The 12,793-nt window shown below is 43.5% G+C and overlaps 1 protein-coding gene across 6 annotated transcripts in view; it reads left to right on the forward strand.

Moving 5' to 3' along the window:
* Positions 1-12,793, forward strand: part of agap3 (ArfGAP with GTPase domain, ankyrin repeat and PH domain 3) — a 137,525-nt gene that overhangs the window by 100,974 nt on the left and 23,758 nt on the right. For all 6 annotated transcript variants that reach the window (XM_061796555.1, XM_061796556.1, XM_061796554.1 and 3 more), the window contains one exon: positions 8,957-9,112. In XM_061796555.1, the coding sequence (XP_061652539.1) occupies positions 8,957-9,112 (156 nt within the window). The remainder of the gene's footprint in view (positions 1-8,956; positions 9,113-12,793) is intronic.

The raw sequence follows: 12,793 nt of genomic DNA on the forward strand, positions 1-12,793 counted from the left end.
ATGAGCTGATCAGTCCCGCGATCATCTGCGTGACCTTTAGAGCGCGTGCGGAGCCGAGCTCCACAGAAGGTTAACTTTATGCCACCTTCGCCGTCGCATGACTGTCGACAACTGAAGTCAAATAATATATTCAGCGTGCGCGTCTTTTTCCTTTCCATCATAGTTCCCCCCCATCAACACCCCCCCCCCCCCCCTCGTTGCTGCTCTCTTCTCTTGCGAGGAGGAAAATGAATGTTTTTCGGGGGTACCATTCATCACCAGTTATTTCCCTCTCTTTGTGCTTGGCAGTAAAAAAGCACTTAAATGCACATCAACAGAATAACAGTCATTTCCATGCATGTTTGCACTCTGGTAGTTCTCATTAGCGTGGCGGCGGCGACTCCCCCCGCCCCCTCCCCACTCTAGTACTCCCCTCCCTCCCCGCCCTCTCCCAGGGGCCGAGGCAGTTTAAAGAGCGCACTTTACGAGCGCTGCAGGAGGCCGGCTGTGAGGCCCTCGTCGTCACGACGCGCGAACCCCGTCGCTCATTGCGCCATCACTTCGGCCTGGACACAACAGCCGTCGGTTGCACAGCCAAAGCACAGTGACTTCAATTCACAAGCAGAAGTGTTTTGAGTGTGAGTTTTACGTTTATCACAACATATGGTTGCTGTCCAGTGAATGGCATGCATTTCCGTTTTTGGGGGGGGGCCCAAGGGCTCTTGGAATCACCAATTTGGCCCTCCACCTGCCCGCCAAAAAATCCCACATTTTTGCAAGCACGTATATACCTGGTGGAAATTGAATGAATTTTTGATTTCCCCAACCTAATCCCTCAAAACGCACAAAAAAGTCGAAATTTGGGTAAATTCCTGGGCTCGTGCTTTGACAAAGAACTTCCCATTAATTGCAATTAACTGTAATTAAAGAAAATGTATCAAATTCTAGTATGTATTCTCAAGACACAATTTACCTTTTTCAGACAAGCCATTGTACAAAAACTAAAAAAATATATATGGTTGCTGTCCAATTAAAAGCATATATCACTTGTATAGAGTGATTTATTTTTTATTTTTTTATTTTTTTGTATTTATTTATTTAAAAAATATATAATTAAATATGAAAGCTGCTGGTAGCTTTCATGGTGACAACTTTAAGGAGTCATCCAACTTTAGTTGCTTTGCAACTTTTGCCCATCTGTCGTGGATTTCTGCTTCCGATTTTAGCTCATTTGAGCAAAGTTCATCAAAGTACGTGAAAGAAGACTTGGCCCAAAATGGCCGCTTGAGACTCTTTTGTGCGTTATGCTAGACATTTGCACCCATTTTACTGGTGTTGGTTGTTAATAATTTTTTTTCAACCCATTTCTTGGCAAATTTTCTAAATGATCATCAAATTTTGACAACATGCTCCGCCCACATTAAATGCTGAAGGCAAGAAAGATTTGCCATTTAGCATGTCTCTTGACACCTGGTTGCCAATTGCCAGTTGTACAAATTCCCGAGTTGGACTTCGTCAAAGTACGAGCAAGTAGAATTCGCCAAAGAATTCAAACTAAAATGGACGACTTACTGCAATTTGCTCCTTGAGACTTTTTATTGTTCTCTCTTATAACAGATATGTCTGTCAATCGGTGACACTGGTTGTTGGGTGCATTTTTTTTTTAGGACTTTTTTTTTTTTTTGACTTTTTTTTTGTGTACTGTTTTTCTAAACACGTCCACGCGATTTCGTGTCCATTGGTCAATTTTTTTTTCTGGGTTTGTTTTTTTAGGGGTAAAAATTGCGACTCCTAAAATCAATGCATTTTCACTAGGAGACAAATGTTAGCAAAATAAATTTGAGTTTTTAGGCATGTTGAGTATTTTTGATCCAGTTCTCATAGATCGTGCAGGTGTACCCACTGTTTTGGCCAATGATCATAAAGGCGCTCTCTGAAAACATGATTGAAATGCGCCGCCGGTCTTCCATCATAACGCACCCTGTTCAATAATCAATGAATGGTGTTCCGCAGTCACGGGTGCTCCTGTTGTGGACCTAAATGAAGCCCCATCACTCCATTATCCTTGGCGAAGGTTGCAGGTTAACACGAAACAGGACGACAACGGCGGGATGCAAAAAAGCTTCAGATTGATGATTCGACCCAGAACGAATGCGTTCTTAGCCCACGTAACCATTTCCATGTTATTTAGAGAATGTGCTCATTTGTAAAGCCATTGTGCCTAAGCAGACGCACACGTTGCAACAGCTCTTGAATATTGAGCATGGATTTTTTGATTAAATCCCGGCCCAATTTTTTTTTAATACTGGTGCTCATGAGGGCAGCCATTCTTAATGCGCCGCTCCTCGTTACACTTCAATCTTTGCCGTTGAATTAAAAGCAAGGGGCTTAAAGCGATGTTTTGAAGCTCTCTGGCAGTCTTAAGTTTTTTAAGTTTTTCCAATCGCAGCAGATCAGTGCCCTCTTCGGCTAACATTTTCACAATGTATTAAAATATACTAGATTTATGATCCTTCTTATTGAGAGAATAGCATCTTCATTTTAATTTTGAACAAATATATAAATTAATAAAAATAATCTTGCTGTGTTAAGTCAAATTATTAAGCAACGTTGCTTTATGTGCGTTTATATTTTGTGTCTCGACTGTGAATTGGTTGTCTGATGGCCTGTAAACATGGAATACGCCATTAGGCTACATTACATGAGGGCAATTACAAAGAGTAATTGGCACACATTTGCCTTTGCGATACAATAGTTTTTTCTTTAAAATCCTAGTTGTTGTAATGTAATGTGAATTTTCCCTGCTGTGTGGCTAATTAAGGGAGGATTATCTAATCTTGTTTTAAAGATGAATAATTGACTTCAGTAGTGTTATTAGTAGTAGTCCTTAAATCAGCAATATTGTAAGGGCCAGTAGCCTGAGAAAAATAAAGAACAATATTAGGTTTAAACCATAATCTATGTTGCCAAGAATCATTTTGAATCTACTTACCAAATCATGAGTGCCTCCTGCACGGTTGTGCTTATAGCATACAAAAGTATGAAGTTATAAGATCGATGCACAGCCTTTTTCCAGGTAGCACCGTGTTTTCCGCAACGGGCCTCCCGATGTGAAGGTGATGGCATGTTCGGGGGGTTTGATTTCGACGGTGGGCCGTAATGAAGTTTGACATTTAGTTTGGAGAGAGCAGCGGAGCGCGATCAGGCCTTGATTAGCGCACTCTAATTGAGGATAATAAGGGGGAGGCGGTGATTGTTTCTAATTTTTGCCATTAATTGCAGCCGTTTGATTGAGGACAGGCAGGGCTGCCGTGTCAAGGGGCCCAGCGGAATCACGGTGCTCGTCGCATGCAGCCTCTTGAATAACAATGAAATTACTTCTCAGTTACGTGTTTACCATTTGATCCTGCGGTTGTTGAGAAGTCGGAACTGGAGACGTTTTAGAAAATATATAGTGTTATTGCTCACTGGTGCGCCTTAAGTGCCGGCCACACATTCATTTGAAAAAATCATAATTGATTTTTTTTTTTTTTTTTTTTAATGTAATATATCCCCCACATGATGGGGAAAAATTGGGCAAGTGTGTGTGGTCAGTTGAAAGTAATACCACACAAACAATTATGGTCTCATAGTTTTATTGAAAATAACAAGGAGGAAAGCACAGCGCTAGGCTACGGATTCTTCAAGAGCTAATCAGAGACAGGTGTGAGCCAACCTGGTGTCCAATCAATGAGGCAAGATTTGAGGTGTGGCTTCAGGCTGCTTTGGCAGGTTAGAATTGTCTCCTGGCAAGAAGCGTTACCCAATGTGTACCATGCCTGGCTCAAAAGAGCTCTCAGAAGACTGACGATTAAGAATTGTTGACTTGCACAAAGCTGGGAAAGGTTACAAAAGTATCCCTAAAGTTCTACGGTTAGACAAATTGTCTACAAATGGAGAAAGTTCAGCGCTGTTGCTCAATGAGGTAAAGAAGAACAACTAGTTAGTTGTTCCTCTGTTTGTGTCCGGTAATAGCGCGAGCTTCAGGTGGCTTGCTGATTGGCTGTTGTTCCCTTTGATGCCACACACACGGAGTCCGTGGCTCACCCTAACTCTGCGTTGACTGCACACGTGAGGTTTTACCATTTACATAAATACACTTTGATAAGGTTGAACATATAATGATTGTTAGCTCCCAACTGTTTTCCGAGGAGTTCAGGAAGGAACATTCTTTCTAAAGACACGCCACACCACAGAATCATCACTCAGACGTCTGACATTTGGGCCTTGGCTGACTACATATAATCACAAGGAGGAAGAATACTCCTATTCCGCCCGAATATCGTGCTACCCTTTTGGAGCGAGACCTTTCGGTTAATAAGCCAACAACATTGTAATGTTTCTGTGTCTGTAGATGTTCGACTGATTTTACTGACAATGTAAAAACTGCATAGTTTTATCCAGAACCTGCATTCATCTGGAAAACGAATAAGAAAGAAAAAGAGAGTGGGTTTCCTTTCTTTACAATGATCCTGACGAACCATATGATATATAGTTATGATTAGCAGGCAATTAAAGAGTTTGCGTAGCTGCGTAAGAGTTCGTTGTCACACCGCACGAGAAGGTATGCTCGGTTACAGGCCTGCTTAGTCCATTTTCATTAGATTTTGTTTATTTTTGTTGCCTAGAGTTTTCTTTCTTTCTTTCTTTACCGTAAGTATGACGTTTCGAAGTCCCGAACGGCGCCCAATGAACTCGTTTGTGTAGCAAAGGCACGCTCAGTTACTCCCGTACTTACTGTTTTTCATTTTATTGTTTTATATTTATGGCCTAGTAGTGGTTTTCATGCATATATTGCATGAGCAAACGGTTGACATTAGCGATTTTTGTTCAACTTCAGGAATGAAACTTTGGCGGAAACCAAGAACCCCTGGATAACGCGTCACATCTTTTAACCATAGTTATCGTTGCAAACTGTCAGAATTCTGTGCTGTGCTGCTCTTGGGATTTGTCCGTTTGGGGGGTGTGGCTGAGCAAAACCACAATTGCTTGCCGGGCCGGATCAAATGCTCTCAACAGGCCAGATATGGCCCAAGCTGATGGGTTGCCCACCCTTGAGTTCGAGGCTCAATCACAGTATCTCCATCTTTGATTCAGGTAGAGCATGGGCAGACCCTGGGGTCATTTTCCACAACATTAGGGGCAGAAATGGATAATTAGAGGTGTTCGTGCCTCTGTCGGAGACCCCCCACCCCAATCCTTTCCCCTTTAACCTCAAGCGACATTAAACAAATGCTGGCTGTCACGTCGGAGGAGGGTCGCAGTTCCCGTCTCACAGCCCCGCCATACGGAGCGGAGCTGGCGGGACAGACGTTAGCATCGAGAGGGAGGAGGAAGCCGAGGTGGGAGGCATACGGAGGACCCGCGTGCCCCCAGCTGTCTGAGCCAGCTAATGACTCGTCTCAGGGGGGCTGTTGTAGGCGAGCAGGGAAATTGAAACAGACGCCTGGACCAGGATGTGCTACATGTGTGGCTGCGTGCTGCCATTCAAGACGACACCAGCAGCGCCGCTATGTTTATTAATGTGATGCAACGTCCCCTTTTCTTTTTTTTTTTAATCGCTTCTCGGGCTGAAACACTGTGATAACCTTTACAGATTTGATTTCTAATTGTTTTGTTTAAATGAGAAGTGTTGGAAACAACCAAAGTGTATCCCACGCTTTCAAATTGAGGATACTGTCTTCCGCCGCCGCTATATCGCCTAGGAAAGACACCACTCTGTGGAGTTTTCGCAGACGCCGCCAGCCGTGTTAGGGTAAGAAGAAAAAAGAAGCCAAGAGTCGCCAATGCACTTTCAGCCCTTTTATTAAATGGGACACACACTCAAATACAAAATGAAAACACTCGCAAGGAGCATGAAGCAGGACACTAACATGCAACTAATCCCCGTGGTAAACAGTTCTGTTGATCTTTCTTATAAAGAAATGAAAATGTATCTTATTTTGCGGGGAGCTGGAAGGGATTTAAATTCAATTCAGTAGGGAAAATTCACTTCATATACAAATGAATTGAGTTACAAGCTTGATCACGGATCGAGTAAAACTTTCAAGTCAAGGTACCACTGTACTGACTTATTGCAACGCTCGTTCATGTGTGAAAGGAGAGCCACAGTCGCAAATACACTTTTCAGGCGTTTATTGATGCCGGGACAACAGTAAAACACAAACACAATGAGCACACTCATGCAGGAACTGCTGTCGTCCTCAGCTCGCGACCAGACACTCACATGCAGACTAATCAACTTCACATTCCACGCAACCTGACCCCGCCTCTTGAAACATTTTCTGTACATTTTATACTAGCAATGTGTGTGTGTGTGTGCTCAAATAGATTTACAATGTGTTTAAAAAGTGTTTTATTAAGTTTCCATGTGTTTAAAGCATGTCCGAAGAGTAGCACTATAAAGGATTCTATGGTCTCTTTGTATTGCATATTTTCATTTATTGCGAGTGGTTCTGGAATGTACCCTCTGCGATAAACGTGGGTTCACTGTGCAACCATAACTATAATGATAATGATGTTTTACGATGGTACCCGCTAACGAGGTTTCGAGGTTACGGGCCATGCGCAAGGGAACTAGAAAACTCGCTCAGCTTCGTCTTTTTTATTTGATAGTGTTATCCTTCTACCTACATCTGTTTTTCATAGAAATATTTCATGTAATTCTGACTTTATTACTGTGCTAGCATAGGTTAGTGATACACTAGGGCACTTTTTGACTTGCGTTAGAATTCGCATGATTCCGCACGAATGGAAGTCCGTCACAAACAAGGAACCCCATGTCAAGATCTCGAGTACAGTCCCCTGCGACCTGTGTGCTGTGTACACAAAAACATCAGATTTTCTCACCTAAAATGTCTCAGGTGCTTTTGCCAGCTTCCAAACAATGCATCCGTGGGCCCCCTCAGCGCAAGTTTCCCCCACCACCACGCTCCCGTTCCTCAACGTTAGCATCTTCAATTCCCCGCTGAGCCCATCGCACTCTTCCAATGCAGCGCCATCTCCCTAAAGGTAATGACTGAATTAGGCCTAATGTTGTACACTGGCTAATGGCGGCACGCTGCACATTACGGCATGTGCAACCGGCAACGACAACAGCAATAATCCCGGCGCCTCCTTGTCCCCCTGCACTCCGCCCCCGGGGGCTAGGACGGCGCTCAGGGAAATGAATGGAGTTTGCCACACTACAATGAGCTTTTGATGGGAGACAATAGAAGAGGCTGCCAGCACCACACAGGGTGGTAGGAGGAGAGCAATATGGGGCCCATCTACCGACCGGCCTCTCTGCTTCCCTCAGGCCCCTGGCCCCCACCCCACCCCACCACCCTCCTCTCCCAGATTCATAATGGCATCCGGAGGGGGAAGAAGAAGGGAAAGTGATGTCAAATGTCAGGAAATCAGACGGATGGCGAGGTGACAACCCCCTCCCATTGTCCCATCCCTCCTATCCTTTTGCCCGACGGTAGCACAGGTTAATATCACATTTATAAAATCACTTACAAGAAACAAAGCTGCCTCTCTGCGCCCCTCCCACCGTCACTCTCAGACAGTCATATAGTTTCGCCCGAGGCTAACGTAGGTGTCCATTTGTCTGCTGATGGCCCCCGTATCTGTCTGTCACTCTGCGGAAACCAACAACACAGTTACTGGAGTAACCGCGTCCTGTCAGCTTTCACATTTACATTTCTCATGCATGTGAAGCTTTGTCAGGCGAACATATTCAAATAATTGAGCAGTTTAGGAAGCAAACAAGTGACTCAGTATGTTGTCTGAGCTTTATTGACTCTTAGAAGTCCTGAATTGTTTCCTAGGCAACAGATGATAAACCCAGTGCATGTTGTGAGGTCGCATTACTGAACTTTTACGGGTACAATGACTTATCACTACGGTGGTACTTTTTTGTATTGTTGCTTTTACAAGCCCTGGAAAAGCTCCAGACAGTTAGAATGGAGTCCAATAATCACCCCTATTGGCTACACGAGGCTGCTATGTATAGGTTCCGGTTCTGTGGTTCTTGTGTCAAAATAAAAGCATGACTTTTAAATTAAGAGTCTGTAAAAAGAACTTGAACTTGCGTGACAGGCAGAACAATCTCCACGGGCCAGATCGGACCCCCCTGATGGGCCATTTCTGGCCCACGGGCCATACATTCAGACCATTGCAGCCATTAATGCTGTAAGCACATTTGCCGTCTTTCATGCAAAATAATTTGGTCATTTATTTTGACTGCCAATTTATACTGCCATCTGGAAGCGAATACTTTTGTCACAAATTTTTTTTTCAAATAAATGTTGAAATAGTATACAAATATACCTAATAACTACAAAGTTGCACCGTAATCTGTTCTGTGTTGCTGGTTGAATTTTCATTTGATTGTCTTTCAGAGCAACATTTTCCATTGAATCAAAATTCTTTCAAGAGCATAAACTGTTAAAACATGGATTTACTGGACCGATAATGTTTGAAGTGACATTTAGAAGTACGCTATAAGCAGTCATTGCATTAAAAACAATGATAAACATACTGTAGCATCATTGATGCGCCACACGCATTACATTTTGTAACATTGAACTGTCACACAAGAACTGAAGGACATTTGTTATTAACCAATCGTATGAAATATCCCTAAATTGTACGTCATTAAAAGCATTTGGACTTCAATGTACCACTGTACATGAATATCTGCTTGCCACTGTTTTTCCATGACTTCTGATATCAAACTCCAGCAATTTGTTGGTAAAGGTTGTAAATGATTGAATGTAATCATGTAATGACGTATTTCTGATGAAAGATGTATGCATTTATAGGGTTGATTGTTAAGAGTATAACCGCCGGCCCTGAGGGCAACCATAACGCCGATGTTTCCTGTGATGAAAATGGGTTTGATACCCTTGCTGTACATGAAAAGTAAGACTTTATATGTTTTTCTTCCCCCCAGCCAACGGAACGAGCGACCCGGCCAGTTGTAGTGCGGACAGCGCCACAAGTCCAAAGCTTGATCCGCCCCCCTCGCCGCACGCCAACCGCAAGAAACACAGACGGAAAAAGAGCACCGGCATCACTAAGCCTGACGGTCTTTCTGCTGGCAATGAAGGTAGGAAAAGTTGGAAAGATGTTTCTTTATGACTAACAGGGCTATGGGTGGATTGGCAATTGGATCACGCATTTATCATCAGTTCTTCCTAAATTAAGCCAGAACTTTGATTGCAATACTGCAAGCTTAAGTTTTGTCATTCGTGTCTGATTTAAAAATGTAGCCGACCGGTTGCCCATAAAAGTGCATGAAGGTGCGCCGCCATTTCCGTCTTTAAAGTTGGGTTACCATGACGTGAACTGAGGCGTTCAGAAGCTGCAGCCCATCTCGGCGGGGGATTGTCAGCTTGACTCTTCGCCCAATTAATAAAGATCCCTCCGCACAAATGATGAATGGAGCGCTCTAATTGGATGGCATTGTGGAAACACTCAGACGCATCTCAGAGGCCATAAAAGTGATGTCAGACTAGCGGCGTGATCAATCAACAAGATGGATACGGTGGAAAAATGACAACAATGGCGTTGACGCCTCCTAAATGATGCTCGGCATTTATAAGCATAAGACTTAAAAAAATAACAAAATTCCTGGCCTCTTGACAGCTGCTCTTTAAGGTTTGAATGGCTCTGTTGACCACAGAGGCCAGAGTGATCATCATCGCTAAGTCGTCCAATGCTCTTATATTCAATGTGGTGAGGTCACCGTCAGCAAAAGCCATTTTCACACACCAATCCTGCAAATAAACATCTTGCCTTTGTAGAGTCCTGCAAAACGGGTTCCTGCACCAAATGGACGCGCTTTCACACAGCAACACGGCATAATTATCAGATGCCGACAATTGCGTTCAACACAGCAGGGCGGCAGAAATGAGCGTCAGGTGTCAAGTTTACAACTTACAACTTTTTTCTGTCTGATAAAGAAAAACATGAAAATGAGAATGCCGTCTTTTACAAGTAGTGTGTAACATGTAACAGCTTTACATGCATGGTTAACTACCTCCAAAGATAGAAATTGTCCAGGTCAACTTTGTACCCCATTCCGGTGCAATTTATCCAAACAGTGCTGACGGAGTTTCCCTCCTATAGAAAATAATATAAAAACAATAATAATATAAATCATAAAAACATATATATGTTTAGTTCTCTTTTTTTGTAAACTGGAAACAAGGGCCCACACTCTGCCCATGGCGAGGTAAAATGCTTCATTTCCAGTCGTATGTCAAGAAGCAGGGAGTGCGGTCATGTCACCGGTCAACACGTAATATCATCAAATGAAAATTACAGCAAGACGTTAGAGTAGCTGATCAAATTCTATTCTAACTTGATCTCTAGTTGAAGCTCTTTGATGTCTTCCACATGATGAAAATGCAGCAGCAGCCAACTAATTAGTCCAAAAAGCCATTTTAACTAAATAAACAGGTTGCCAAATAACCAGGAAAACAAGTGTCCCAATACTTTTAGCCATAATGTATGCTCTCGGAATGGGCACAATAATCGCTCCAACTCTACATATTTTCATCTCAAAATATTCTAAAGCGTCATTACTTTTGATGTATTCGTTTACCACGACTTCGCTCTCATTCGCCTCCACACATTGGACACGCTGGTTAATATGCTGCGCGCTGCCATGGAATGAACTTCTCATGTGCTTAAAGAATGATGCAGGACACATGAGGGGACAAGTGACGGCGGCCGTAATGCGTTTTACAGCAGCCGCCAATGAGATTGTTTGATGCGCCGCCCCGTCAAAAACTGAACATTTTTTGTTTACTAAGATAGTAGTAATCATAGTAAAAACAAGGCATCCACTTGGGGGGGGGGGGGCTTTATTTGTACAAATGCCTTTTAATGACTATTAACAATGTGCATAGATTTTTCATCCACCAGTTATTATGCTTGATTAAAATAATATATTAATATTTATGTCAAGTGAAAAAGAGAGTTTGAAACAAGATAAAAAGGCCTGCTATGGAGAGAAATGCCAAGAACCAAATCAAACTCATGAGTTAAGAAAAGAAGAAGCTCCTGGAACATCAACGCACACAACATTGTGAAGCGATCATGTCAAGACTATACTGGAATGCTAATTGTCGTAACGATAGAATATCTTGAGCAGAGAACCGGTCTACAACATGCGGGAAGACGCAGTTTTGTGCTTTTTGTGTTGCTCTTTTGGTCAGCAACAGAGTTCAAATGGGATCAGCAGTCTTAATGAACTTGTTAATGTTCAAACTGCTTGTTTGAAGTAAGATAATTACAGTGCCGTCTCTTTCACGGAGGTGTTCATTTGTTCGTAAAGGAAACATAGTGTAATATATTTTCACCATTCAAAACAGTTCCCAGGTGTCTTAATCATTTGTACAGGTTTTGTTACGACCATGGGTGGAGCTATGGCGTTGCGATGACACGAGTAGGGTACTCGCTGTTGACTTTAATGACTACTCTAGTCTTTTTTTTTTTTTTAATCGATGAGCAATAATTTCTGGAGACTCCTAAGACTCCCTCCAGAGAAGAAGTTCCCCCGCCGCGTCCAGACTGCAAATGTATGTTGCTTGATGATGCCTTTATTGGCCATGATCAGATTTGTTTAGTGGGTGCGTGGCTTAAAAAGTTAGTAAATAGTTAGCAAGTTGGGAACACTGCAAGTTCTGAAGTCGACCTGCTGGTATAAAGTTTCCGCAATTCGAGAGAGAGTCAACTTAATCAAGTGTGCAAATGTCCTGCTCCTCCGCATAGCAAGGGTTAACATCCTCTGGAGTCCAGCTGAGGATTAGGAGATGGAGCTTTAACTGCCTGCGCTAATGGCGGGTGTTTATCTCAATACTTTGTTTTTTGTCGCTCCCCGACTCGCTCTCATTTCCCAAAGCTGTCCCCGGAGCCCGCGCTCTCGTAATGACTTCCTGCGCACCACGCACCCGACGGAGGGAAGGAAATAACAAGATTGTCATTTGGAGCTGCCCACAGACGCACGTTTAATTGGCCGCTGCTCTCATCGGGCTCTGTTGTTAAACGCGCTAGCTATTAGCAGTAGCGGCGCTGATTTCATGTGTTTGTTTATTGTACTATTGGCTGGTGGTTGTGTGCAGAGGTGTGTGTCAGATAGATAGCGAGTGCTCTCCAGTCTCTCTCTCTCGCTCTGTCTGAGTTGGGTGGTGGTTTCCCCCCCCGGGGGGGCCCTGTCGCAGTAATGGCCTGCTCCTGATTGCTCTGATACAGGTTAGGAATATTGGCTTTAATGATGTGTAAAATGAGCAAGCAGTGCCGCTGACATTTACAGATGGGCGCCGCCTTGGCCTGTTCTTCCCAACTGCTCATTAATTCACAGGGAATGGCGAGCACTTCTTTAAGTGACTGCCTGATGCGTGCGGCGGCATGCAACGCGAGGCGATGCGACGAGGCAAACAATAGCTCACCTTCCGTCCCCTTCGAGCGCCGTCTCCACCAAGTGTTCACACAAATGGATTTGGAAAAAAAAAAAGAAAGAAGCGGAGGTCCTCAAGGCTAAAGACTGTTGCTAAGTCCTTTGTAAGGTTTTGTCACGCCGGTCTCCGGAGAAGCTCGCATACAATAGAGAACTCAGCTGGGCTCGCATCGGCGCCCCGAGGTGCTAATCTGGTCCACAAGTCCTGTCACTGTCCTCATTTCTCTCAGCGTGACAAAGGAGCCTCCACTCTAAATGCAGTTCACTTATTTTTGTTCCTCGGCCATCGATTTACATAGCACTTACTTAATATTTTGTGACAAA

This window comes from Phyllopteryx taeniolatus, chromosome 14 (assembly GCF_024500385.1).
Source record: "Phyllopteryx taeniolatus isolate TA_2022b chromosome 14, UOR_Ptae_1.2, whole genome shotgun sequence".
NCBI classification, from domain to species: Eukaryota; Metazoa; Chordata; class Actinopteri; order Syngnathiformes; family Syngnathidae; genus Phyllopteryx; species Phyllopteryx taeniolatus.